This window comes from Hypanus sabinus, chromosome 7 (assembly GCF_030144855.1).
Source record: "Hypanus sabinus isolate sHypSab1 chromosome 7, sHypSab1.hap1, whole genome shotgun sequence".
NCBI lineage: Eukaryota > Metazoa > Chordata > Chondrichthyes > Myliobatiformes > Dasyatidae > Hypanus > Hypanus sabinus.
This window is the reverse complement of record NC_082712.1, coordinates 35,129,850-35,154,581: the sequence shown is the minus strand read 5'-3', so window position 1 is coordinate 35,154,581 and position 24,732 is coordinate 35,129,850. Positions and strand designations below refer to the sequence as shown.

Sequence of the window (24,732 nt, the reverse complement as noted above, 5' to 3'; positions counted from 1 at the left end):
TTGTATTCAATTCCCCTTGTAACAAAGGCCAACATTCCATTTGCCCTCTTCACTGCCTGTTGCACTTGCTCATTCACCTTCATTGACTGGTGAACTAGTGCCCCTAGGTCTCTTTGCATTTCTCCCTTACCTAACTCGACACCGTTCAGACAATACTCTGCCCTCTTGTTCCAGCTTCCAAAGTGGATAACTTCACATTTATTGACATTGAATGACATCTGCCAAGTATCTGCCCACTCACTCAGCCTATCCAAGTCTCCCTGTATTCTCCTAACGTCCTCTTCGCATGTCACACTGCCACCCAGTCTAGTATCGTCAGCAAACTTGCTGATATAGTTTTCAATGCCCTCATCTAAATCATTGACATAAATCGTAAAGAGCTGTGGTCCCAATACAGAGCCCTGTGGTACCCCACTAGTCACCTCCAGCCAGTCTGAGAAACACCCATTCACTGCTACCCTTTGCTTTCTATCTGCCAACCAGTTTTCTATCCATGTTGAAACCCTGCCCCCAATGCCATGAGCTCTGATTTTACTCACCAATCTCCTATGTGGCACCTTATCAAATGCCTTCTGAAAATCTAGGTACACAACATCTACTGGCTTACCCTCGTCTAACATCCTTGTTACACCCTCAAAAAACTCCAACAGATTAGTCAAGCATGATTTGCCCTTGGTAAATCCATGCTGGCTCGGCCTAATCCTATTTCTGCCATCTAGATGTGCCACTATTTCGTCCTTAATAATGGACTCAAGCATCTTCCCCACGACTGACGTTAGGCTAACAGGGCGATAGTTCTCCGTTTTCTCCTTCCCTCCCTTCTTGAAAAGTGGGACAACATTAGCCACTCTCCAATCTTCAGGAACTGATCCTGAATCTAAGGAACATTGGAAAATGATTACCAATGCATCCGCAATTTCCTGAGCCACCTCTTTTAGAACCCTCGGATGCAGACCATCTGGACCCGGGGATTTATTAGCCTTCAGTCCTACCAGTCTACTCATCACAGTTTCTTTCCTAATGTCAATCTGTGAGCATGTTATATATCTTCCTCACCACCACTATGCCTATCCATTTTGCCATTTTCAGGGGAGCTCTGTCATTGAATCCCAAGGTCTTTCATTTCAACTACAACCTCTGGGGCATGATGATTCACTATGCACATCTTGGCCTAGTTTAACTTGCATAATGCATCACTTTGCATTCATCTGAGTTAAATTCCACCTGCCCTTCCCTGCTAGTTGATCTACAGTATATCTTTCATTGTCTATCTTACCAATTTCTGTCATCTACTTGTCATGTTAACTCATCCAAATCATCAATACATGCAAGGAACAACAAAGGTCTTGGCGGTGATTCTTGTAGCTTACCATTGCTCACAGCCTTCCAATCTGAAAAACAATACTGCATTACCACTCTGATTCCTACCCACCAGGTCAATTTTGCATCCAATTTCTAGCCTACCATGTAGGACCTTATCAAAAACTTTACTAATGTCCATGTGATATCCACCACCTGCCCTTGTAAATCCTATTGGTCACCTCTTCAATTAACAAAAAAAAAACTCAACCAAATTTGTGAGACATAATTTTCCACACTCAAAGCCATTAATGATTTCCCATGAGGGATGACTAGATAAGATTCAGATTAAGTTTATTGTCACTTAGAAACCACAAATGCAATGCAGTTAAATAATGAGACAACATTCCTCCGGAATGATATCACAAAAGCATAAGACAAAACAGACTACACTAGAAAATCCACATAACGTTTGGCAATCCCCAATCCAGAGTCCGAAGAGGCTGCTGCGTATTAATATCGCACTACCGTCTTAGCACGTTCCCCGGAAAGGAGCTCCAAATCCACCAGACAAACAAGACCAAAAACTAAAGCTACAAGACCTGCACAAAACCACATAGTTACAACATATAGTTACAACAGTGCAAACAATAGCATAATTGATAAAAAAAAACGTCCAAAGATGTTAAAGGACTATTAAGTTCAAAAGAAATCACCACACAGTTTCCACAAGTCCCCAGGGTCCCGACAGACTCGCCATCCCATGCCGGTGGCAGAAGGGAATACCCCCGCTATGGCGTCGCCCGACTCAGCCTTGCAGACGCAGCACACACCGAAAGAGACCTGATCGCAGCGGACTCCGAGTCCCTCGAACCTCCGAGCCTCTGACCATCCCCTCCGGCACAGCTTCTCCAAGCACCATCCTCTGGACCTCGCAGCAGCAGCAATGAAGAAGGTCTTCCTGGAGATTTCCCAATGTTCCTCCGTGCTCCCACGTCTGTTTTCAATCGATTATGATTGCACACGGCACCCCACTTCACAAATAACAGATAATTAGCTCCAGAGTAGCAACTGCAAGCTGTGTCGCGCCACCATCTTGGAATTTCAGTTATAAATTTCTTTAAGGGATTAAAGAGGGGTAGAGAGGGGAAAAAATCATCTAGTGCACAATGGCCTTGAACTCACTAAAAGTTGGTAGAGATAGAGACTGTTGTTTTATGATGTATATGGATGTGCTCTTGAAATAAAATCAAATGGACTAATAGCTGGAAATTAGATGTCGCTGATTTTTTTCTTTATCAAATTGCACATAAATGATAATCCAAATATAAAATAAAATCTGATTTCTGTGCCCAGCTTTTCACTTTATTGAGTATCTGCTTTTAAAATATTACAAATTAGATTGTTTTCTATTATACACATCTGTTACCAGCCAAGTGAGGCAAATGATGAATTGTTGGCAACTTCAAGGAGCACTAGCAAAGAGTTGGGATATGGGCCAGTGTTGTATCAGGGTTTGTTATGTTCTATTAAGGCTACTCTTTGCAAACAGCTTGTATGCTACCGTTACAGTACTTTGCAGTACGTGCTGTAACTTCCAGTAGTGTAAAAAGGAAACAAACTTGATAAATTTCTTGTGCTCAAATCCAGTGTTCAAACTGATGATAAACACAATGGAGCATTAACAGAAGACATAGAGCATTTAGCCCATCAAGTCTGTTATGCCATTCCATCATGGTTGTTTTATCATCCTCTTCAACCACCATTCTTCTGCCTTCTAATCAAGAACCTATCAAAACTCCACTTTAAATATTCTTGTTAATTGGAGCTATTTATTTGGGACAACTAAAGAACAGAATCTAAATTAAGAAAATAGCTTAATTGGGGCAGGAGACATGTCAAACAGTTTCTGCCTAACATTTGTTGCGGTCACTTGTGTGGCTGTTAGACACCACACCAGGCTGAGAGCGATCAGCTTTTAAATAGTGTTAGCTGTGTGTGTTTGTGTTCAAAAAGCAGTGATTTTTGTCACTGCTAGTTAGTGAGAAGTAAGCAGTTATGACAATTTGGAACTATTTTGCTCACCGCTGTTTAAAGCATTCAGGCATGGAGATGCCAAAAATGGCTGGGAGTGAAAATAAAACAATTTCACCACTTCAATGAGGTAGAAATTGTGGAGGTAATGAGAATCATCTTGAATGTTACAATAAAATGAAGATTGGAGGATACAGTCTTTAAAAGCATTGTATGAAGGCAGTCCATTATCTGCACTAGATGTTTGCACTGATTTTGTTCACTTACAGTCAGTCAAAAGAACATAGCAGATGAATTCCTTTGTGGATAACTATTGAGAACTAACACACAGTTTTATAGTACTGTAGTAGTGTTCTAATTCTGTATTTCATTTAAAGACAAATTGTTACTCAGTTAAATGGTGGTTTGTCATTTTATATACCTTTTTAACTATTTCCATGAAACCAGCTAATTGGGACAGCTGCTTAATTGAGCCAAAATATACTAGGCCCAATGTATCCCAATTACTTGGAATTCACTGTATGCCCAATGACTTTGGTCAACAGCTGTATGTAGCAATGAATTCCACAGATTCACCACCATTTGGCTAAAGGAATTCCTCCTGATCTGAAGCCCTAATATTCTGAGGCTGTGCCCTTTAGTCCTGGACTCTCCCACTATAGGAAATATCTTCTCTACATTCACTTTATCTAGACCTTCCAATATTTGATAGGTTTCAAGCCCCAGAGCCTTCAAATGCTCCTCATACATTAACCTTTTAATTCCTGGGATTATTCTTGTAAATCTTCACTAGACCTTTTCCCAATACCCGTGCATCCTATCTTCGATAAGGGGTCCAAAACTGCTCACAATGCTTCAAATGCGGTCTGACCGATACCTTATAAAGCCTCAACATCATACCTTGGTTTTATATTCTAGTCCTTTTGAAATGAATTCTAACATTGCATTTGCCTTTTTTATCACCAACTCAACCTGCAAGTTAACTTTAGTGAATCCTGCATTAGAACTCCGAAATCCCTTTGTACCTCTGATTTCTGAATTTTCAATCTTTTTAGAAAATCACTTACACTTTTATTCCTTCTGCCAAAGTGCATGACCATGCACTTCCTGACACTGTGTTCCATCTGCTGCCACTTTGCCCATTCTCCTAATCTAAGTTGTCCTGTAGCCTCTGCTTCCTCAACACAACTTGCCCCTCTGCCTATCAATATCATTGTACTGTCCATAAACTTGGCCACAGCCACCACTTCCATCATCCAAATCATTGATGTACTCTATAATGTGAAAAGAAGTGCTCCCAACACTGACTCTTGTAGAACACCACTTGTCACCAGCAGCTAACCAGAAAAGGCCCCCTTTATTCTCACTCTATCCCTCCTGCCAATTAGACATTATTTTAATATTTCTAATATTCTGCTAATATTCTTCCTGTAATGCTATCGCCTCTTATCTTGTTTAGCAGCTTTATTTGCAACACCTTGTCAAACATTGCTCACTGGCTTCAAGTTATATTTATACATCTGAAATAGTAAGTTTCTGGCTTTCCTGTCAATACTAGTGAATTTGTGAACTTCAGAGATATGGATTTAATTTTAAATGTCTAATAATCTAATGCACAAGAAATCTAATATGAATTACAGGCGAAGAAATGATGACCAGAGCAGTCCTTATGAAGTTAAGCGCCAACGGTTTCAGTCACCATCTTCTCAACCATCTGGCAGATCAGTGCCTTTTCTAGTTGACCACAGGAATTCTGTACCTTCACTTGGAATATCAGCTCTACTTCCACTTGCTGAGTTTCCACAAAATTCACTTAAAGGGACTGGAGATAAGGTATTGATTCAGTTATAAATATCATAGTAACATGCTACTCAATACTGAAGAAGATGCGCTAGAATTGACTGGAAGGCATTAACATATTTTGGAAAATTCCATTTTACAGTCTGATTTTTTTTTTAAAAAAGGCAACCTTGCTTGCACAGGAAATCTGATTTTTATGGAGGGTGTATCTGGTAAACAAAATTATATTTGAATAGCTGTAGGTTAGATTGGAGCCAGATTTATTCTAATCTCTTCATTGTACTCTAAAAATGATAAAAACATTTTAAAAAATATTCAAGTTAGACATCGGTTTTTCAGGAGAGAAATTCAGATTTAATGTTTCAGATAATTGATTTTTCATAAGAACAAAAAAGATTTTAATCAAGTGTTGAAGTACAGAGAAAGATGAAAGGAAAGAACAATTAGAAATTCCAGTATAGGGTGGAAGACATTAAATGACAGCAGAGATGATGGTGTAGATAAGAAATGGTTTCTTTATTCAAAAGACAGGAGGTGTAAATGGAGCAACATTGAGAAATTCGTGCTCTGGATTTCCAGCATCTGCAGAATCTCTTGTTTGAGTGCAAATGCAAAAAGCAGACTAGAAATCTGGAATTGATGAGTCCAGAAGGTCTTACTGAGAGATTATGTTCCTTGAGCTTGCATCGAGTTTTATTGGAATGATGCAGGAAGGTGGTAACAGAGAGATTAAAATGGGATTTATTTTTATTTGACAATCAACCAAGAAGTTATTGGAGACAAAAGCTGTATTGAGAGTTGTTAATAGAGGGATAATGCTTGAAGTTGCAGGTCCAAAAATGTATTCCTGTAATGTTTATAAGACTTTCATTTGTAACTGCCTTAAGTTTTCATTTTGTTTTCACGAATGCTTCTTTATTAACTGCCACATTGGCCTCTACTTTTGGCCAAAACCTGGTGGTATCTCTTGTTCTTGTTAAAATGGGTTGATTGCTGTGTCATTTTTAAACAACTACATTTTTAATACCCATTTTTCTTGACATCTATGTTGCATTTTAACTGAAAAATTCTCAAGCTCTTTTCTAGATGTCAATGTACTAAGTTTATTTTGTCTTATTAAAAACAGCATTATAATTGGATAATGTTACTGAAAACCACACCATTCGTAACAGGTAGGATGAGATGGGGTAGGGTCCAGTCATGTTTTTAGGACTAAAGATTCTTTGTGTGTAGTGGATGTGGAATTAAAATTTCAGATTGTATGTCGTAAGGACACAGATGGTAATCAAGTGAATGTAATTGAAAATGCAGCTGGTGACAGTATACAGTTATTGGATAAAGGTGAGAAAGACAGTTATAACCAAGAGGATGAGAAACATTTATTTAGTTATTGAGATACAGTGCAGAATAGCCCTTCTGACCCTTCGAACAGCACCACCCAACAATTCCCCTGATTTAAACCTAGCCTAGTCACGGGACAATTTATAATAATCAATTAACCTATTAACCATTATGTCTTTAGACTGTGGGAGGGAACCGGAGCACCCAGACAAAACACACATGATCATGAGGAGAACGTACAAACTTCTTACCAGCAGTGGCAGGAATTGAACCCCAGTTGTCTGTCCTGTAAAGCGTTGTGCCAACCACTAGACCACTGTGGAATGATAATGTATCATGACTATAAGCAGATAATGATTAGCAACTTTGGTTAGGGTCACTTTGGTACAGTGATTGACTGTACCAAAAGATGTAGATATGAGGAAATAACAGAATCTTAGATTGGTATCTGTAAAGAGAAAAGTGGTGATATCATTTATAAGTAACAATTTAAATTTTAATCAGAAAGCTGTTTCTTTTGAATATACTTAGCACGTCAGGCTGCGTCTATGAAAAGGAATAAAGAGTTAACATTTTGGGCCGTGACCCTAATCAGGTCAGTTGACTCTTTATCCGTTCCATAGCTGCCATCTGACTTGCTGAGTTTTTCCAGTATCCTCTTGCATTTTATTGGATATCTTTGCATTTCTGCAAATGCTTCCAATTATCTTTAATTTTCAAATCAATTATTTTGTTAAGTTTAGAGTTGACTAGAAATTTAAAATCTATCATTTTGTTTTAGTAATGTTGACTATTTGAAAAGTTCCAGAGAATATTTATAAGCACAGTTAAAGAATCTCTAATTACTATGGTAGATTATTTACAGTTTAACAAATGATTCAAGAGAAAATCTTTGCAACAAATTGCATTTTTAAGTTAAATGTAATTGTGGTTATTTGGAGATGAGATTCAATATTTTGAGGTTTTTTTGCAGTTGAGTCAACAAATTTTGGATCTCTTCTGTAATTGCCAACAACAGTCGATTGATCTGGAAAAAAAGGATCTATGCAGAACTCAAATCCAGAGAGAAATCCAGCGAATTTTTCCACGTAAGTTAAATTTCTGGCTGTTGGTTCATTGACAGGGTTTTCTAAGTGAACTGTAAAGAGTGCTGTTTTATGGTTGGGAGCCCAGATTATGAGATTAGGAAACAATGATGCATTCTGCAACTTCTACTTTACTATTTGTAGTCAGGTTGATTGGGTAAGGACCATTTTGGGGAGGAAGTCTAACACGCTGACTTTAAGAGTAGTTGGATCTAGTAAGATTGAAGCAGAGTTTGAATATGTATTAGCTAAGAGGAAAGCAACAGTAATTGGGTAGTGGCATGGGGTTGGTTAGTAAGGTGTTGTGTTTCATTCAGGGAGTGAACCACTCACTGGATGATGTTTGGGCAATGCAGGGATCTTGTTGGGTAGCTTTGCAGTCTAGTGGAAGTGTCCCTTTTTCTCCTGGCTGATCAGTAGCTTAAAAGCAAATTACTTCATTTATTTGGGTCTTCTCTCCTCCTTTTACCTGCTGGATTCCTGAGACCCAGGAAACTATTTAAAAACAGTGTATGATTCTACATCAAAGGGATTTGGTGTTCAAGTACTACTTAAATGACTAGCACATCTGAGGTGAACAGTTTGCTCAGGTTCCTTAATCTGCACCTGTTTCAGATGGAAGTCTGCAGATTGGATTCCTGTTTCAGAATTCAAATGATTTGATCAAAAATTAATTTTGGGGAATTCAGTTTCAGCTCATTGTGTTCTCATTAATAGGTAAATTACTATAATTAAAACTTCTATGTTGTGGTTTTCAACTTTTAACCAAAGCAATTTTTTTTCTTTAAAAGGGTAATTTCTGAACAATATCCCTCAAAGTTGAATAAAAGTGCTTAGTTACTTGACTATACTATATGCTAGTGTAATGTTTAAATTATGAGAGTAACAGATTTCTGATCATTCTTTTAAAGGTCAAAATTTAAATCCAATCATAGCAAATGTGGAATTTATGTTTAAGTAACTAAGTTTTCAAAACAGAACTGAAAAGATCTACTTCACCAGCAGTAGCCATTTTACAACACTGAACTGCTGTAAAAGCACATCTGCTTCACTAAGGCAATCACACCTACACATAATCTGATATTGCCAATGATGTACATGTCCTGTGAACATAAAAAGGAGAAAAAAGTTAAGAACAAGAATTAATATACTAAACCACTACTTTTCTGAAAAAAATGACATTTGTAAATTTGTTTCAAAGTCTCAGTGTTCTCTCTCCAGTGAAGTACTTTATGATATAACTGCTGTAGAATAGGAAAAGTGGCATTCACTTTACACAGCAAGATCCCACAGATAGCTAGGATGTCTGTGATGTTGGTTTGAAGGATAAATACTGTAGATACAGTATCTCTCTGCTCATCTTCTAAATTGCTTCATAGGTTCTTTACCCAAGATGACATACAGTCTTGGTTGAGCATCTTCTCTGGAATGTCTGTGAGCCATTGAAATGAGGCTTTGACTTTAAGCTTGGTGTTGAAGGAATTGCATTACTAATAGTTTAGCTCTTATGAACCTTGGGTACTTAAACTGATAAAACTTGCTTTTAATTTTGCTCTTTACAGTTTTGAGTTTTAATATGTTCAGCTATAAATTTTCATTATGTAATGAGTCATATTCTCCAATTTATCTTGTTAATTTGGAATTAGATTTTTTCCCCTTATTGAGGGTGTACCTTGAATACTTGGGGTGCCACAAAGGCATAGTAATTAGCACAATGCTATTACAGCTCTGGACGTCGGATTCCAATTCCTGCTCCATTAGTAAGGAGTTTGTAGGTTCTCCCCATGACCATCTGGGTTACCTTCAGGTGCTCCAGTTTCCTCCCACAGTCCAAAGACGTACTAGCTAGTAGGTTAGTTGGTCATTGTAAATTGTCCTGTGATTCGTCGTCGTGGCTATCCCTCAAGGTCGAGGATGATGGTCTCGTTCCATTTCCACAGAGTGAAGATGCCTCTGCATGTATTTGTTTAACATGTACTTGATGTTGCACTCCAAGAAGCACACGGTACTTCACAAATCAACCTATTCCAATGGCATGGAAACCATGACGATTGCAGCTGATGGATTTGTTGCAGCCTTCATCCGCCTTCACATCCGTTGAGTTCAAAATAACTTTGCCCGCCTGTTCCACCGTTGAGGTCTTGGTTGGATTGTTCTTCGTCAGGGACCTCACCCTCGACCTTACTGCCATGGCTCACCCTATCAGGAGTATAGCTCCAGATGACATCGCTCTTCAGATCTCAGGACCACACAAGCTTCTCCACCATGACAAGGTGACAATCCATGGAGGTTGTCCTGTGATTAGGCTAGCATTAAGTAGGTGGGTTGTTGGGCAGAGCTGCTAGTTGGGCCAGAAAGGCCTGTTCTGCACTGTATCTTAAAAAAATAATAATATTAAAAGCAAATTACCAAGCATAATAAAATTATTCAAAAAGCTTGGATAATTCATCAGATCAATGAAACGTTTTTGAAAAGTAAGCAGTTTCTTACTAAGTTTCTAAGTAAGTGCTAAGTAAGTTTCATCAGTAAATTCTGATGTTTTATTGGCATGAAATAAATCATTTGGTTTATCCACAGATGCTGCCTGACCACAGTGTTTTCAGTAATTTTTGTTTTTATTTCTTGTTTAATGACATTGGAAGAGCTGTTAAAGATTGATCTTTCACACTAAAGAGATTTGCAATTTGGCTTGGACTTTTATCAAATGTCACCCCTTGGATGTTCCTCCTTCCCTGCCCCCGCCCTTCAAATTTTGGTCTATTGGTTTGAAAGAAAAATGTCTCTGTTGGAAGACAGTTCTTCTTGATCTTAAGCTGCATTTATGCTCAATTGGAAAACACTGAGTACTGAAGATCATGTAGAATGCCCATGTTTACAACCTTCCAGCCAAGAGCTTTCCAAGGGTGTAGAAAGTGTAATTGATAATTGATTTATTATTGTTACATGTACTGAGATGCATTCAAAAGCTCTTGTTTGCATGCTTTCTAGATGGATAATTTCATGCGAAAGTATATAACCTGCAAGAGCTATGGGAAGATAGATTGAGAGATGAAGAGTTCATCTTTCCCGATGAAGGGTCTCGGCCCGAAACATCGACTGTACTCTTTTCCATAGATGAGTTCCTCCAGCATTTTGTGTGTGTTGCTTGGATTTTCAGCATCTGCAGATTTTTTTTTGCTTGTGAAGAGTTCATCTTCATTGCATAAGAGGTCTACCCAAGAATAATTTGTTCAGACTTGTTTAACTTATAGAGTCAATGAATACTTCATTACTGAGAGGGTAATTTGTTCTACTCAGACTCTGGCATTTTGAAAGACAGTCCATTTTGTCCCACTCCTCGTTATTTTCTCCATAACACTCATTTTCCTTCCCTTGAGATATTGATCTAATTTTCAGTAATGCCATTAGTTTGTATCCAACTGATCAGAGAGTGCATTCCAAATCCTTCCATTTGATTCAGTAAAATAAATTATTTTTGAAATAAAACTGTTCTATTGCCAATAAATAATAAATCTGATTTTTTTGTCCATTTGTTGGAAATGTAACTATTAATTTAACCTATCATTTCAAGTAACTGATGTTTATTTCATCCTTGAACAGAAGGATGTAATCAATGTAATAGCTGTATTCCTATTATTATGTTATTTATGTGTAGTCAGAAGAAATTGCAGTGATTTTGGTTGTATTAATGATAGCTGGTTATGTGAAATTAACTGACAGTTTTATGGCATTATTATGATGTTGAATTTTTGGTCTTTTATTTGCTGTTAATCACAGGATAGAATTTCAGGTGCTGTGTTAATCTGGAAGTTTAAGTGAAAATAATCCAGTTACCCATGCATATTTAAGTTTGGATTTTTCTGCCAAGTCCTTGAATGTAGAAGCAGTGGAAGTCAGTACTGGGCATAAGGAAGTGTGCTTGGACCCTCTATTCCTTAATTAAAATATGAAAATAAAGCTTTAAGACATCAATTATTAGTGCACTTTGGGTGCATCGTGTTTCAGGGCATGTGAAAACTTTTCAGTGTTTAATGGGATGGTTACTGTTGCCATGAAAGTTGTCATGTAATACTGGTGCATTTGTGTCCTTGACAATTTACAGTGGCATGCAAAAGTTTGGGCACCCCGGTCAAAATTTCTGTTACTGTGAATAGTTACGTGAGCAGAAGATGAACTGATTTCCAAAAGTCATAAGGTTAAAAGATGAAACATTCTTTTCAACATTTTAAGCAAGATTAGTGTATTTGTTTTGTACAATTTTAGAGTGGGAAAGAAAGGAAAGAAGAAGCATGTGAAAGTTTGGCCACCCCAAGAGATTTGAGCTCTCAGATAACTTTTACCAAGATCTCAGACCTTAATTAGCTTGTTAGAGCTATGGCTTGTTCACAGTCATCGTTAGGAAAGGCCAGGTGATGCAAATTTCAAAGCTTGATAAATATCCTGACTCCTCAAACCTTGTCCCAACAATCAGCAGCCATGGGCTCCTCTAAGCAGCTGCCTAGCACTCTGAAAATTAAAATAAATGATGCCCACAAAGCAGCAGAAGGCTATAAGAAGATAGCAAAGCTTTTTCAGGTAACTGTTTCCTCAGTTTGTAATGTAATTAAGAAATGGCAGTTAACAGGAACGGTGGAGGTCAAGTTGAGGTCTGGAAGGCCAAGAAAACTTCCCAAGAGAACTGCTCGTAGGATTGCTAGAAAGGTAAATCAAAACCCCCGTTTGACTGCAAAAGACCTTCAGGAAGATATAGCAGACTCTGGAGTGGTGGTGCACTGGCTACTGTGCAGCGACACCTGCACAAATATGACCTTCATGGAAGAGTCATCAGAAGAAAACCTTTCCTGCGTCCTCACCTCAAAATTCAGCATCAGAAGTTTGCAAAGGAACATCTAAACAAGCCTTTTGCACTTTGGAATCAAGTCCTATGGACTGATGAAGTTAAAATAGAACTTTTTGGCCGCAGTGAGCAAAGGTATGTTTGGAGAAAAACCTCCAATTTCATGAAAAGAACACCTCTTCAACTGTTAAGCACAGGGGAGAATCGATCATGCTTTTGGGCTTGTGTTGCAGCCAGTGGCACAGGGAACATTTCACTGGTAGAGGGAAGAATAAATTCAATTAAATACCAGCAAATATCACCCTGTCTGTTTTATATTAAAAGAAAAGCTGAAGATGAAAAGAGGATGGCTTCTACAACAGGATAATGATCCTAAACACACCTCAAAATTCACAATGGACTACTTCAGGAGGTGCAAGCTGAAGGTTTTGCCGTGGCCCTCACAGTCCCCCAACCTAAACATCATCAAAAATCTGGATAGACCTCAAAAGAGCAGTGCGTGCAAGATGACCCAAGAATCTCACAGAACTAGAAGCCTTTTACGAAGAATGGGTGAAAATCCCCCAAACAAGAATTGAAAGACTTTTAGCTGGCTGCAGAAAGAGTTTGCAAGCTGTGATACTTGCCAAAGGGGGTGTTACTAAGTACTGACCATACAGGGTCCCCAAACTTTTGCTTTGGGCCCTTTTCCTTTTTTGTTAATTTGAAACTAAAAGATGGAAATAAAAAAATAATCTTGCTTAAAATTTTGGAGAAATGTGTCGCCTTTAACATTATGCCTTTTGGGAATCAGGTAATCGTTTACTCGCTTAGCTATTCACAGTAACAGAAATTTTGACCAGGGGTGCCCAAATTTTTGCATGCCACTGTATTTTAAGTTATTGCTTTATGCTGCATTACACTGAGACTTCTACCCTTTTAGCTGCATGTTGTTAAAAGATGGCGTATACTACAGTGCTGCCTTTAAGCAAGCATAATTTTAAGGATGGATATCTTTCATCTGAACACTTATTTCAGTTTTCCTGCTGCTGCAGTATCTTTTGTACTATGTTCCTTTTTAGTCATTAATGTAAACTAAGGATGTTAAAGATATGACATAGGATTTGAAGGTGTTGAATCCTTGTAGGTTGAATTAAGAAACTGCAAGGGTAAAAGAACATTGATGGCAGTTATATACAGGCCTCCCAATAGTGGCTGGGAGGTAGACCACAGGTTGTAACAGGAAATAGAAAAGATGTGTCAAAAGGGCAATGTAATGGTGGTCATGGGAGATTTTAACATGCAGGTCGATTGGGGAAAATCAGGTTGATAATGGATCTCGAGAGTGAGTTTGTTGAATGCCTGAGATAGCTTTCCAGAGCATTTTGTCGTTGAGCCTATGAGGGGATCAGCTAAACTGATGGGTGTTATGTAATGAACCGGAGGCAGTTAGGGAACTTAAGATAAAAGAACCCTTATGAACCAGTGATCACAATATGATTGTGTTCAACTTGAAATTTGATAGGGAGAAAGTAAAGTCTGATGTAGCAATATTTCAGTGGAGTAATGGAAATTAGTGGTATGAGAGAGGAGTTGGCCAAAGTAAATTGGAAGGAGATGGTGCAGGGATGTCAGCAGAGCAGCAATGGCGTGTGTTTCTGGGAAAAATGAGGAAGGTGTAGGACATGTGTATTCCAAAAAGGAAGAAGTACTCAAATGGTAAAATAGTATAACCATAGCTGACAAAGGAAGTCAAAGTTATGGTAAAAGCAAAAGAAAGGGATGCAACAAAGCAAAAATTAGTGGGAAGATAGGGGAAATTTTCAAAAACCTGCAGAGAGCAACTAGAAAAGTCATTAGAAGGGAAAAGATGAAATATGAAAGCAAGCTAGCAAATAATATCAAAGTGGATAGTAAAAGTTTTTTTTCCAACTATGTTAAAAATAAAAGAAATGAGAGTGGATACAGCATCGCTAGAAAATGAGGCAGAAAAAATAATAGCAGGGGACAAGGAGATAGCTGAACTAAATGAGTATTTTGCATCAGTCTTCACCGTGGAAGACACTAGCAGTATGACTGATGTTGTGTGTGAAGGAGGAGAAGTGGGTGCAGTTACTGTTACAAGAGAGAAGGTGCTCAAAAAGCTGAAAGACCTCAAGGTACATAAGTCACCCAGACTAGAGGAACTGCACCCAAGGGTTCTGAAAGAGGTAGCACTAGAGATTGTGGTGGCACTAGAAATGATCTTTCAAAAATCATTGAACTTTGGCATAGTGATGGAGTACTTGGTGACACAGAACAAGATAGGATAAAGTCAGCATGGTTTCCTTCAGGGAAAATCCTGCCTGACAAACCTGTTGGAATTCTTTGAGGAGATTGCAAGCAGGATAGATAAAGGGGATGCAGTCAATGTTGTATATTGGACTTTCAGAACACCTCTGACAAGGTGCCACACATGAGGCTGCTTACCAAGTATTACATGGTATTACAGGAAAGTTGCTATCATAGTTAGAGAATTGATTGGTAGGAGGCAGCGAGTGGGAATAAAAGGATCCATTTCTAGTTGGCTGCCAGTGACTAGTGGTGCTCCGCAGGGGTCGGTATTGGGACCACTTCTTATGATGTATATAAATGATTTAGATGATGGAATAGCTAGCTTTCTTGCCACGTTTGTGGATGATACAAAGATTGGTGGAGGGGCAGGTAGTGTTGAGGAAACAGGTAGGATGCAGAAGGATTTGGACAGATTAGGAGAATGGGCAAGAAAGTGGCAAATGAAATACAATGTCGGAAAATGCATGGTCATACACTTTGGAAGTAGAAATAAATGCGTGGACTGTTTTCTAAACGGGGAGAAAATCCAGGAATCTGAGATGCAGAGGGAGTTGGGAGTCCTTATGCAGAACACACTGAAAGTTAACTTGCAGGTTGAGTCATTGGTGAAGAAGGCAAATGCCATGTTAGCATTCATTTCAAGAGGTCTAGAATACAAGAGCAAGGATGTGATGCTGAGGCTTTATAAGGCACTGGTTAGGCCTTGCCTTAAGTATTGTGAACAGTTCTGGGCCCCTCATCTCAAAAAAGATGTGCTGTCATTGGAGAGGGTCCAGAGGAGGGTCACAAGGATGATTCCAGGAATGAAAGGGTTATCATACGAGGAACGTTTGATGGCTCTGGGTCTGTACTTGCAGGAATTCAGAAGGATGAGGGGGGGATATCATTGAAACCTTTCAAATGTTGAAAGACGTAGACAGAATAGATGTGGAAAGGACGTCTCCCATGGTGGGAGAGTCTAGGACAAGAGGGCATAGCTTCAGGTTAGAGGGGCAGCCTTTCAAAACAGAGATGCGGAGAAATTTCTTTAGCAAAAGGGTGGTGAATTTGTGGAGTTTGTTGCCACATGCAGCTGTGGAGGCCAGGTTGTTGGGTGTATTTAAGGCAGTGATTGATAGGTTCTTGATAGGACATGGCAGCAAAGGTTACGGGGAGAAGGCCGGGAACTGGGGTTGAGGAGGAGATAGAAATAAAGGATCAGCCATGATTGAATGGCAGAGCAGATTTGATGGGTCAGATGGCCTAATTCTATTCCTATGTCTTATGGTCTAATACTTTATAACCAGTATATAATCTTTTCACATTTAATGCGAATGAGCATTGCACTTTAACTTTTTGATTTAGTGAGTATTACTGAAAATGGAAAGCATAAAAGAATTGAATAATATCAAACTAAAAAAGTTGTGTACCTTTCCATGGTTGAGTTTTCTAATTTTATCTCTCTTTTCCTCATCACAGAGACAAAGTTGTACTTGGTTGGTTCATCACTGAATGGCTTTGGTACTCGATACAGTGATGCAGACCTGTGCCTTGTGTTGAAGGAAGTGCCAGTAAGTTGGCTTAATGGTTTAGTTTTAGCCTCACTTTTTAGTCAATTATTTTATATAGCCACTTGCTATATTGAAAGGTGTACCTTTTTATATTACAGATGAACCAAAGGAGTGAAGCATGTCATATACTCAGTTTAATCCAACAACTTTTGTACAGACTCTGTAAGTCAATTATGAAGATGTAATGCTTATGTTGCAATGAATAGAATATCAAACCTTGAAAAATGGGCTTGTTAGATTGGGTTGAGGAAAAGAGCAGAGACAATTATAGCAAAAATGGGCTGTTTGGACTGAATGACCCGTATAACTGTTAGCATTTCCAAGTAATATTAATCTAACTAGATTATCGGGGTCTCTCTTCCCGCCATCATGGACATTTACACTACACGCTGCATCTGCAAAGGAAACAGCATTATGAAGGACCCCATGCACCCCTCATACAATCTCTTCTCCCTCCTGCTGTCTGGGAAAAGGCTCAGAAGCATTCGGGCACTCACGGCCAGACTACGTAACAGTTTTTGCCCCCAAGCTATCAGACTCCTCAATACCCGAAGCCTGGACTGACAGCTTGCTGTATTGTCCTGTTTATTATTTATTGTAATGTCTGCACTGTTTTTGTGCAATTTATGTAGTCCTGTGTAGGTCTGTAGTCTAGTGTAGCTTTCTCTGTGTTGTTGTTTAGTTCAGTCTAGTTTTTGTACTGTGTCATGTAACACCATGGTCCTGAAAAACATTGTCTCATTTTTACTATGTACTGTACCAGCAGTTATGGTTGAAATGACAATAAAAGTGACTTTACTTGTAATTTTGTTTCATACTAATACTGTTTCTCCTTATGTGGCCTTTCATTAGACATGTAATATGAATTTGTACAGTAAATTTTTTGTATTTTAAATAATCTTTTGTCACATTTCTACCCAAAGTAATTAAGCCAAGGGCAATAGATGTTAGATGCTTTGTTTGGAGGTAAGCATTGACCACATGCTGTTCTAGAACATTGGTGGTTTTGAACATTGGATCAAATGGTGATATCTTCCCTCTTATTTTACATCAGTTGTCAGAGGATTTGTGGATGAATTGCCTGATCTCAAGTAGACTTGAAATCAGTATTTGGATAGTAAAACTTGACAGTAATTATAAATATTCTCAAATTTTAATCTTTTCCCCTTTCAGCTTACATTGACAGACCTCAACTGATCCGAGCAAAAGTGCCAATAGTAAAATTCAGGGATAAAGTCAGGTAGGTAATTTGAATGATTTATTGAATTGACTTACATTCTTCATGTATTTGAGGAGTAAAAATCTTTGTTACATCTCCATCTAAACTTGCAATTTATAGTAATTTGTAATAATCACTATGTACAACAAGACAGTCAGTATAACATAGAAATACAATTGTATCAGCATGAATTAGTCAGTCTGATGGCCTGGTGGAAGAAGCTGTCCTGGAGCCTGTTGGTCCTGGCTTTTATGCTGTAGTACCGTTTCACGGATGGTAGTAGCCGGAACAGTTTGTGGTTGGGGTGACATGGGTCCCCAGTGATCCTTTTTACACACCTGTCTTTGTAAATGTCCTGGAGATCCAGTCCATTGTAAATGAAATACTGCAGATATTTTCGGTCTTTACTTTGTATTCTGACTACCATGATGAATTGTGCCACATTTAACTTTTGTATTGATTTACAATTCTGTCATTTTGTTTTTAAACTACCTGTCAAAGGTCAAATCTATTGAATTTTAAAAAAATATCAAAACTGGTTAGTTGCTGAGAAAAGTCCTTTTTGTGTTTTAATTTCATTGTTTAGAACATCATTACAATTGTGTAATTTTTGCCTTGATTCTTGATAGTTTTGTACCCTAGTTAGTAGTGTAGCACTAATTTTGATTACTGAAACCCAGAATGTAAACAGTACAAAACATTACAATAAAGATATTGCATTGGTACAAAGCTGTGTAATGATAAATTAATCATAAATCTAGAATGCCGTTCTGTGCATAAGTCATAGACACATATTTATAGCTATGGTGCACAGTACTGTATCTTCAATTTACTGCTTGCAGTTTACAAGTTTACATTGAGAACTGAAGGCTGTTTTTTGAATTAATATCTGCTCTGTTCACATATCTCCAGAATTCTCTCTAACAGCAAGCATAAAAAGACATTGAGCTCTATATGGAATAAATCTCATCGCCATTTACAGTACTGTGCAAAAGTCTTGAGCATCCCAGCTATCTATATCTAATATATATCCGAAGACTTTTGCACAGTACTGTAAGTTTAAGCAAAATATTTTTCACCTGCAGCTTTCAGAATTAGCAGTAAATCTTGAGGCTTTAACAGTTCTCAACTAAGAGTCTTTACAAAAATCTAAGTGACTGATAAGGGGTTGCATCATCAAGCATGAATCACTTATGGACGATGCCTGAAAGAATTTCCAAAAAAGTGTGATTTGACCTGAAAATTACAATCAAATTCAACACAAGAAATAATTAATTTCCAAATTTGAGGAAGAACATTCTTGCTATTGAGGGAGTGCAGCGTAGGTTCACGAGGTTAATTCCCTGGATGGCGGGACTGTCGTATGTTGAAAGATTGGAGCGACTAGGCTTGTATACACTGGAATTTAGAAGGATGAGAGGGAAACTGATTGAAACATATAAGATTATTAAGGGATTGGACACACTAGAGGCAGGAAACATGTTCCTGATGTTGGGGGAATCCAGAACCAGAGGCCACAGTTTAAGAATAAGGGGTAGGCATTTAGAATGGGGTTCAGGAAAAACCTTTTCACGCAGAGAGTTGTGGATCTTTGGAATGCTCTGCCTCAGAAGGCAGTGGAGGCCAATTCTCTGGATGCTTTTAAGAAAGAGTTAGAGCTCTTACAGATAGTGGAGTCAAGGGATATGGGGAGAAGGCAGGAGTGGGGTACTGATTGTGGATGATCAGCCATGATCACATTGAATGGCGGTGCTGGCTTGAAGGACCGAATGGCCTACTCCTGCACCTATTGTCTATAATTAGATTTCGTACTACTTGTGTTGAGTGAAAAAGAGCCAACTTTTTCACTCACTGATCTCCACCCACTCCCCCCTCCCCAACAGCTGATCTTCTGGTCTTTCTATTTCTGCCCCTTTTACCCATCTTTGTCCCCTTTCCCCTCCTGGCTCCAGCTACCCACTTCATGCTCAAGTTTGCACCCCTTGCTCTTTTGATTCCAACTGTCAATCACTTTTCCTAATGCTTCCCATTCTCACCTCCTTGTCTCAATTGAGCTTTATATTCCTGCTGTCTCCCTCCAACAGCTGTTGCCCATCTTCACATTTCCTTCCTGCCCACTTTGCTCCACCTGTTTTTCTTTCTCTCACTGTCAGTCTTCCAACTCCAGCCCTACTTACACTCCCTCCTTGACCTGACTGTCATCTTGTACCCTTCCTCAGATCACCAAAAACCCAGAATCCTTTCTTGCCATTTCCCTTCTCGTCTCTATGCCTGTCCATCTCACTCCTCCACTCTCAATTCTGACACAGTGTGTAAACCCAAAACGCAGACGTTTCTTTTTTCCCATGGATGCTGTTTGATTTGCTGAGTTCCTCTAGCACTTTGTTGCTCCAGTTTGCAGCATCTGTTGTATCTTTTGTTCCACCCTTTTTTTGCTGGGGAAGAGAGGTATTATAACAGGTTTTGCTTTATAGGATGTTTCTGACTCAAATAACTTCCATATTGCCTGATAAACTGACCATAAAAAAAATTAAATGCAGCTGAGAGTTACTGTAGTAATCCATGTTGTGTGTGACTTAACAAAATTAAAGCTGTGACTGTCAATTTTCAGGAATGTCCTGAATCTAACATTTTTCAATGTTAAAACTAATTTGTCTGTGTTTAATTTTTAGTGGTGTGGAATTTGACTTGAATGTAAACAATGTCGTGGGAATAAGAAATACATTCCTTCTGAGGAGCTATGCATCTAGTAAGTATTGTACATGTGACATGCCATTGTTCTGCCTCCAGTGTTACTTAAAAATCTTAGGTAATCCTACCAAGTTGGCAGTCTAGGCTATTGATCTTAACCTAAATCGAAAACATGCATTGGATCTGGATTAACAATTATTTTGTTCTCCTTTACACTTGTGCAGTGGAACTGACATTAAACAGTCTTGAATTTAAATTCTAAAATTTTTTTATGTAAAATCAGTGTGAAGTGTGATGCATAAGAAATACAGTAGTGGTCCATTCCTTGAGGGTACAGTATGTTTCAATGTTGCTTTCTCACTTTAACGAACTGAACTGAGTAATTTAGTGCATAAAATTCACATATAAAGTTTGGCATGTAGGAAGGTAAAGTGGGTTACATGCATAGCTAATTCAAAATTATATATAGATTATAAACATAAGAGATTTTGCAGATGCTGGAGCATACATAAAATGCTGGAGGAACTTTAAGTCAGGCAGTATTTGTGGAGAGGAATGAACAGATGGCCTGTCGGGCTTTGTCCTGATGAAGGGTCTTGTCCCAAAACTTTAATGGTTCATTCCCCTACATAGATGCTGACTGACTTGCTGAGTTCCTCCAGGATTTTGTATCTGATTATAAAGTTTAAAGACACCAAACCTTTGTTTCTTGCAGAGCAACATTCGTCAGGGCTAATAGGATGTTGAACAACCTAGCTGAGTTATAGTCAAGTTTAAGGAATTGTAAATTAAATTTAATGAGTCACATAATCAGATAGGCAGCAGCAAGTTTAGGATTGATTTGTTAAAAAGAAATAGTTGTTAAATCTCTGTTGTGGACCATTGTTCACATTTTTACAACTTGTACAAATTTGGAAGTCATGTCTCATACTCAGGAAGAGTGCCCATATCTCCCATGTTGGTTTTGTAAATATGAAGACTGAGATTTGGTATTGGAACAATGCACCCAGTAAACCAGATGTAACCAAATGCACATAGTTCAATATATGGTATCATCTCCTATAAATTATGCATATTTTAAAAATGAATCATTTCTGAATTCAAGAATCTAAATCTTTTAAAATCATTTGTACACAGCATGGAAACAGGTTCTTTGATCCACTCCATCAGACCAACAATCACATAACTATTTCCAATTAATCTGTTCATTGCTGTGAGGTCTTGTTGCATGAAATATAACTGCTGCATCTGAGTTGTTTTGTTTCAGAATAGCTGCAATGCATGTTAAAACCTTGGTGAATAGGGCATTCCATATAAATTTTATCTCTGCATTTACATGCTATGTGAATACATGTTTGTTTAGGCACTCAATAATCTCCATTAGTTTTTGGGCAGATTTGCATATTTTAGGATTGATCTATTAAGGAACTGTTCAGGATATAATCCAAATTATTTGTTCCTATGCTATAGACTTTCATGGTTATGTTTCTTCAGAACAGCAAGGGTTTTAGTAATATTGCCCACTAGAGGTCAGTGTTGTTTCCTCGGAACAGATTTCAGTGGCAGAAGAATGCAAATTCTTTAATTTTCTCCAATCTAACTTAGAGACATTTTACTTTATTTTGTAACTACAAATATCATACATTAACATTTTTAATGCATTCTGTGCTGTTCTATTTTTACTTGTGGGTAAAATCCTTTTTAAAAATTACCAGCAAAACAAAGTTCTTGAAAATGAAAGCCATTGTAAAGGATCAATTTGCTGCTGTGAGGCACTTCTGTTTAGATGAGCTTTGATAGAAAGTCTCGCTGTGGTTGCGGGGGTTTTACCTACCTGCAAGTATTTTAGTCCTGGGTGATTCCATGATTATTTAAAGTTCTAGCATTCACATGCTCTGTTTGCTGTAATCCCTGATAGTGTTATTTGTGTAGAAATAGACTCAGACTCTGTCAATAATAATTAATAATCTTTAGTTTTCATTGTTGGCTTTTTGGTAAATTAGTTTATCTCTAAATTTTTCTGATATTTGTTTAAATTGCATTAGATTAGTTGAAATATTAAACAATTTATTTACTCGGGAATTTTATTTTTTTTTAAAAAAGCAATAACCATCTGTTGCCCAGCCAGCCAATCCATCGTCAAATGAAAATCAAAAATCTGCAAATGCTACACATCTGAAATAAAAACACTAAGTTGCAAATGCCCAGTAGCTCTCTTTCCCAGTTTTGACGGAGTCTTTGACCTCATTTATATTTATGCAGACGCTGCCTGGTCTTCTGAGTTTTCTAGCGTTGTCCATTATTTCTGTTAATTCTTTTTTGCGTTAATTGATGGAAGTTGAACACAGTTCTTTCAGGAAATAGCATTTTGAGAAATCATACATTCGTAATTTGGGAGAAGACATGATAAACATATAATACTTGGAAGGAACAGGTGATTTTGGAGCTATTATTCCCAAAGCATTCAATCCCTAGTGTTGGGAATAAAGGAGTAGAGTGGGCTATTTATTCCACAAAATTTAAGGGTTTGTTCTACCACTTAATAGCAATATAACCCAGTTTCCCCCCCCAATATCCTGTAATAAATGCATTTTTCAAAATTTGGCATCAATTTTTGCTGGCAGAAGAGATTTGTACCATCGCTGTTTCTGAAAAACCTTGGGACAGTATTTAGACTATAATGCCCTCATCCGATTGGCGTAAATAATTTCTTTTCTATTGTTTTCCCTTCTAATCAAATGAATACATTTGTTTTGACCATCCACCTGGGATTCATTGCCATTATTAGCCCACAACCAAACTGTCACGGTAGCGAGCCAATGGTATAGTGGCATCAGCACCGGACTTCAAGCTGAATGGTCCTGGGTTCAGATCTGGACAGCTCCTTACACCTTTCCATCCATGCTGTGGGTTGAGCGTCTCGCTATCAACTTGGCCTTGTAAAAATAGACAGATGCTATGGAAATTGCAAAAAATGCCACCCACAAGGTGCGAAATGGAACAAACTATAGTATGACTGCCAAGATGATAGAAAGTAAACTGAATGAGTATTTGGCTCCTCATCTGGAAGTTTTGATTTTGTTCTTCTGTTGAATTAAAAGAAAGAAACACTATAACATTATCACAAATGCACAGAGCTGGAAGTTTTTAAAAATTTGTTTTGAAACATGTTCTCCTATTAAGTTTACCTTAATTATTGTGTGTTTTATTTTCATTCAGCTGAGAGCCGTGTTCGTCCTCTGGTGCTGGTGGTGAAAAAGTGGGCACGTTACCATGGAATAAACGATGCTAGTCGTGGCACATTGAGTAGCTATTCTTTGGTACTGATGGTATTACACTATCTACAAAGTAAGTTTTTATGGACATAGCTGATAATCCCACCATTCCCTAATTGCCTGTGAGAAGGTAATGGTCCAACGCCTTCTTTAACCACTTGCCCACCTGGTGGCAGATTGGGAAGTGTAAATTTTCAGATCGTCCTGTCTGTCCTTGTACACAAGTCACTTGAGAACTAGCATGTAGCAACAGCAGGTCATTAGGAGGCAAGTGAAGTGGTAAGTTGCGAAGTAGTATCACTCATGATAATTATGAAGGGCCTTCGTGAGGGAGACATATTTGAAGCATTATGTATTATTTTGGTCTCCTTGCCTAAAGTAGAAGATAATGTTGACATTGACGGACTACAGCAAACATTCACCAGACTCATTCCTATCATGAGAGATTCAGAATCAAGTTTATTATCACCAGCATGTGCAATATGAAAGCAATGTGCCAATGTAAATATCGATAAATATTATTGTGAATACCACAATGTTATGGTTTTTGATCAGAAATTTTTTTTTTAGTTAACAGCGTTCTTGGTTAAGAAGTCCATCCTGTATCTGACCAGTTTGAGAGGACATATTTGGAAAAATTAATTATGATCACTATATTTTATAAACATCTGAGAAACAACCAGAATGATTTCCTGTTCATTAAAACTCTTTTGCTGCCACATCTGAATGCCATTCAGTTTCCCTGGCTATTTTTTGTATCAGTTTGCCCTGTTATTACTGATTTGCTGTGGACAATAACATAACTATGTAAATACTATTTGATATGTGTCCAATTAATTTTACATTTCCTTTAGCATTCCTAAAATATTTTGAGTATTTGTACATTACTATAGTAAATCAGTGTTTTGGTTGTAACCTGGTTTTCCAATTTTATTACTTTGCTTTTAAGCTTTACCTGAACCTGTCATTCCATCTCTCCAGAAGGAGTACCCAGTAAGTACCATTCTTCGTTTGGACTAGGATGATGTTAATGGTAAAAAAAAAACTTGGCCACTTGTATTTTGATCAAAAGTAGGCATCAAAGGATATGGCGAGAAGGAAGGTGTATGGGGTTAAGTGGGATCTGGCATCAGCCATGATGGACTGAATGGCCTAATTCTGCTTCTGTATCTTATCTCATTTTATGACATTAGGTGATTCCATGCACACTTGCATATACCAGTTCATCTTTGATATGTTCACTCTCATTTCCCTCTAGAATTTGGGTCTTACCCATATTTGTGCCAAA

The 24,732-nt window shown here is 38.0% G+C and overlaps 1 protein-coding gene across 3 annotated transcripts in view; it reads left to right on the top strand.

Moving 5' to 3' along the window:
* tent2 (terminal nucleotidyltransferase 2) overlaps positions 1 to 24,732 on the top strand; it is a 54,574-nt gene that overhangs the window by 10,016 nt on the left and 19,826 nt on the right. For all 3 annotated transcript variants that reach the window (XR_009513069.1, XR_009513068.1, XM_059974460.1), the window contains 8 exons: positions 4,974 to 5,166; positions 7,448 to 7,562; positions 16,168 to 16,259; positions 16,358 to 16,421; positions 17,433 to 17,499; positions 20,151 to 20,227; positions 23,389 to 23,517; positions 24,394 to 24,437. Coding sequence is in view for 1 of the 3 variants with exons in the window: in XM_059974460.1 (XP_059830443.1) it covers positions 4,974 to 5,166; positions 7,448 to 7,562; positions 16,168 to 16,259; positions 16,358 to 16,421; positions 17,433 to 17,499; positions 20,151 to 20,227; positions 23,389 to 23,517; positions 24,394 to 24,437 (781 nt within the window). In the remaining 2 variants the exon portion in view is untranslated. The remainder of the gene's footprint in view (positions 1 to 4,973; positions 5,167 to 7,447; positions 7,563 to 16,167; positions 16,260 to 16,357; positions 16,422 to 17,432; positions 17,500 to 20,150; positions 20,228 to 23,388; positions 23,518 to 24,393; positions 24,438 to 24,732) is intronic.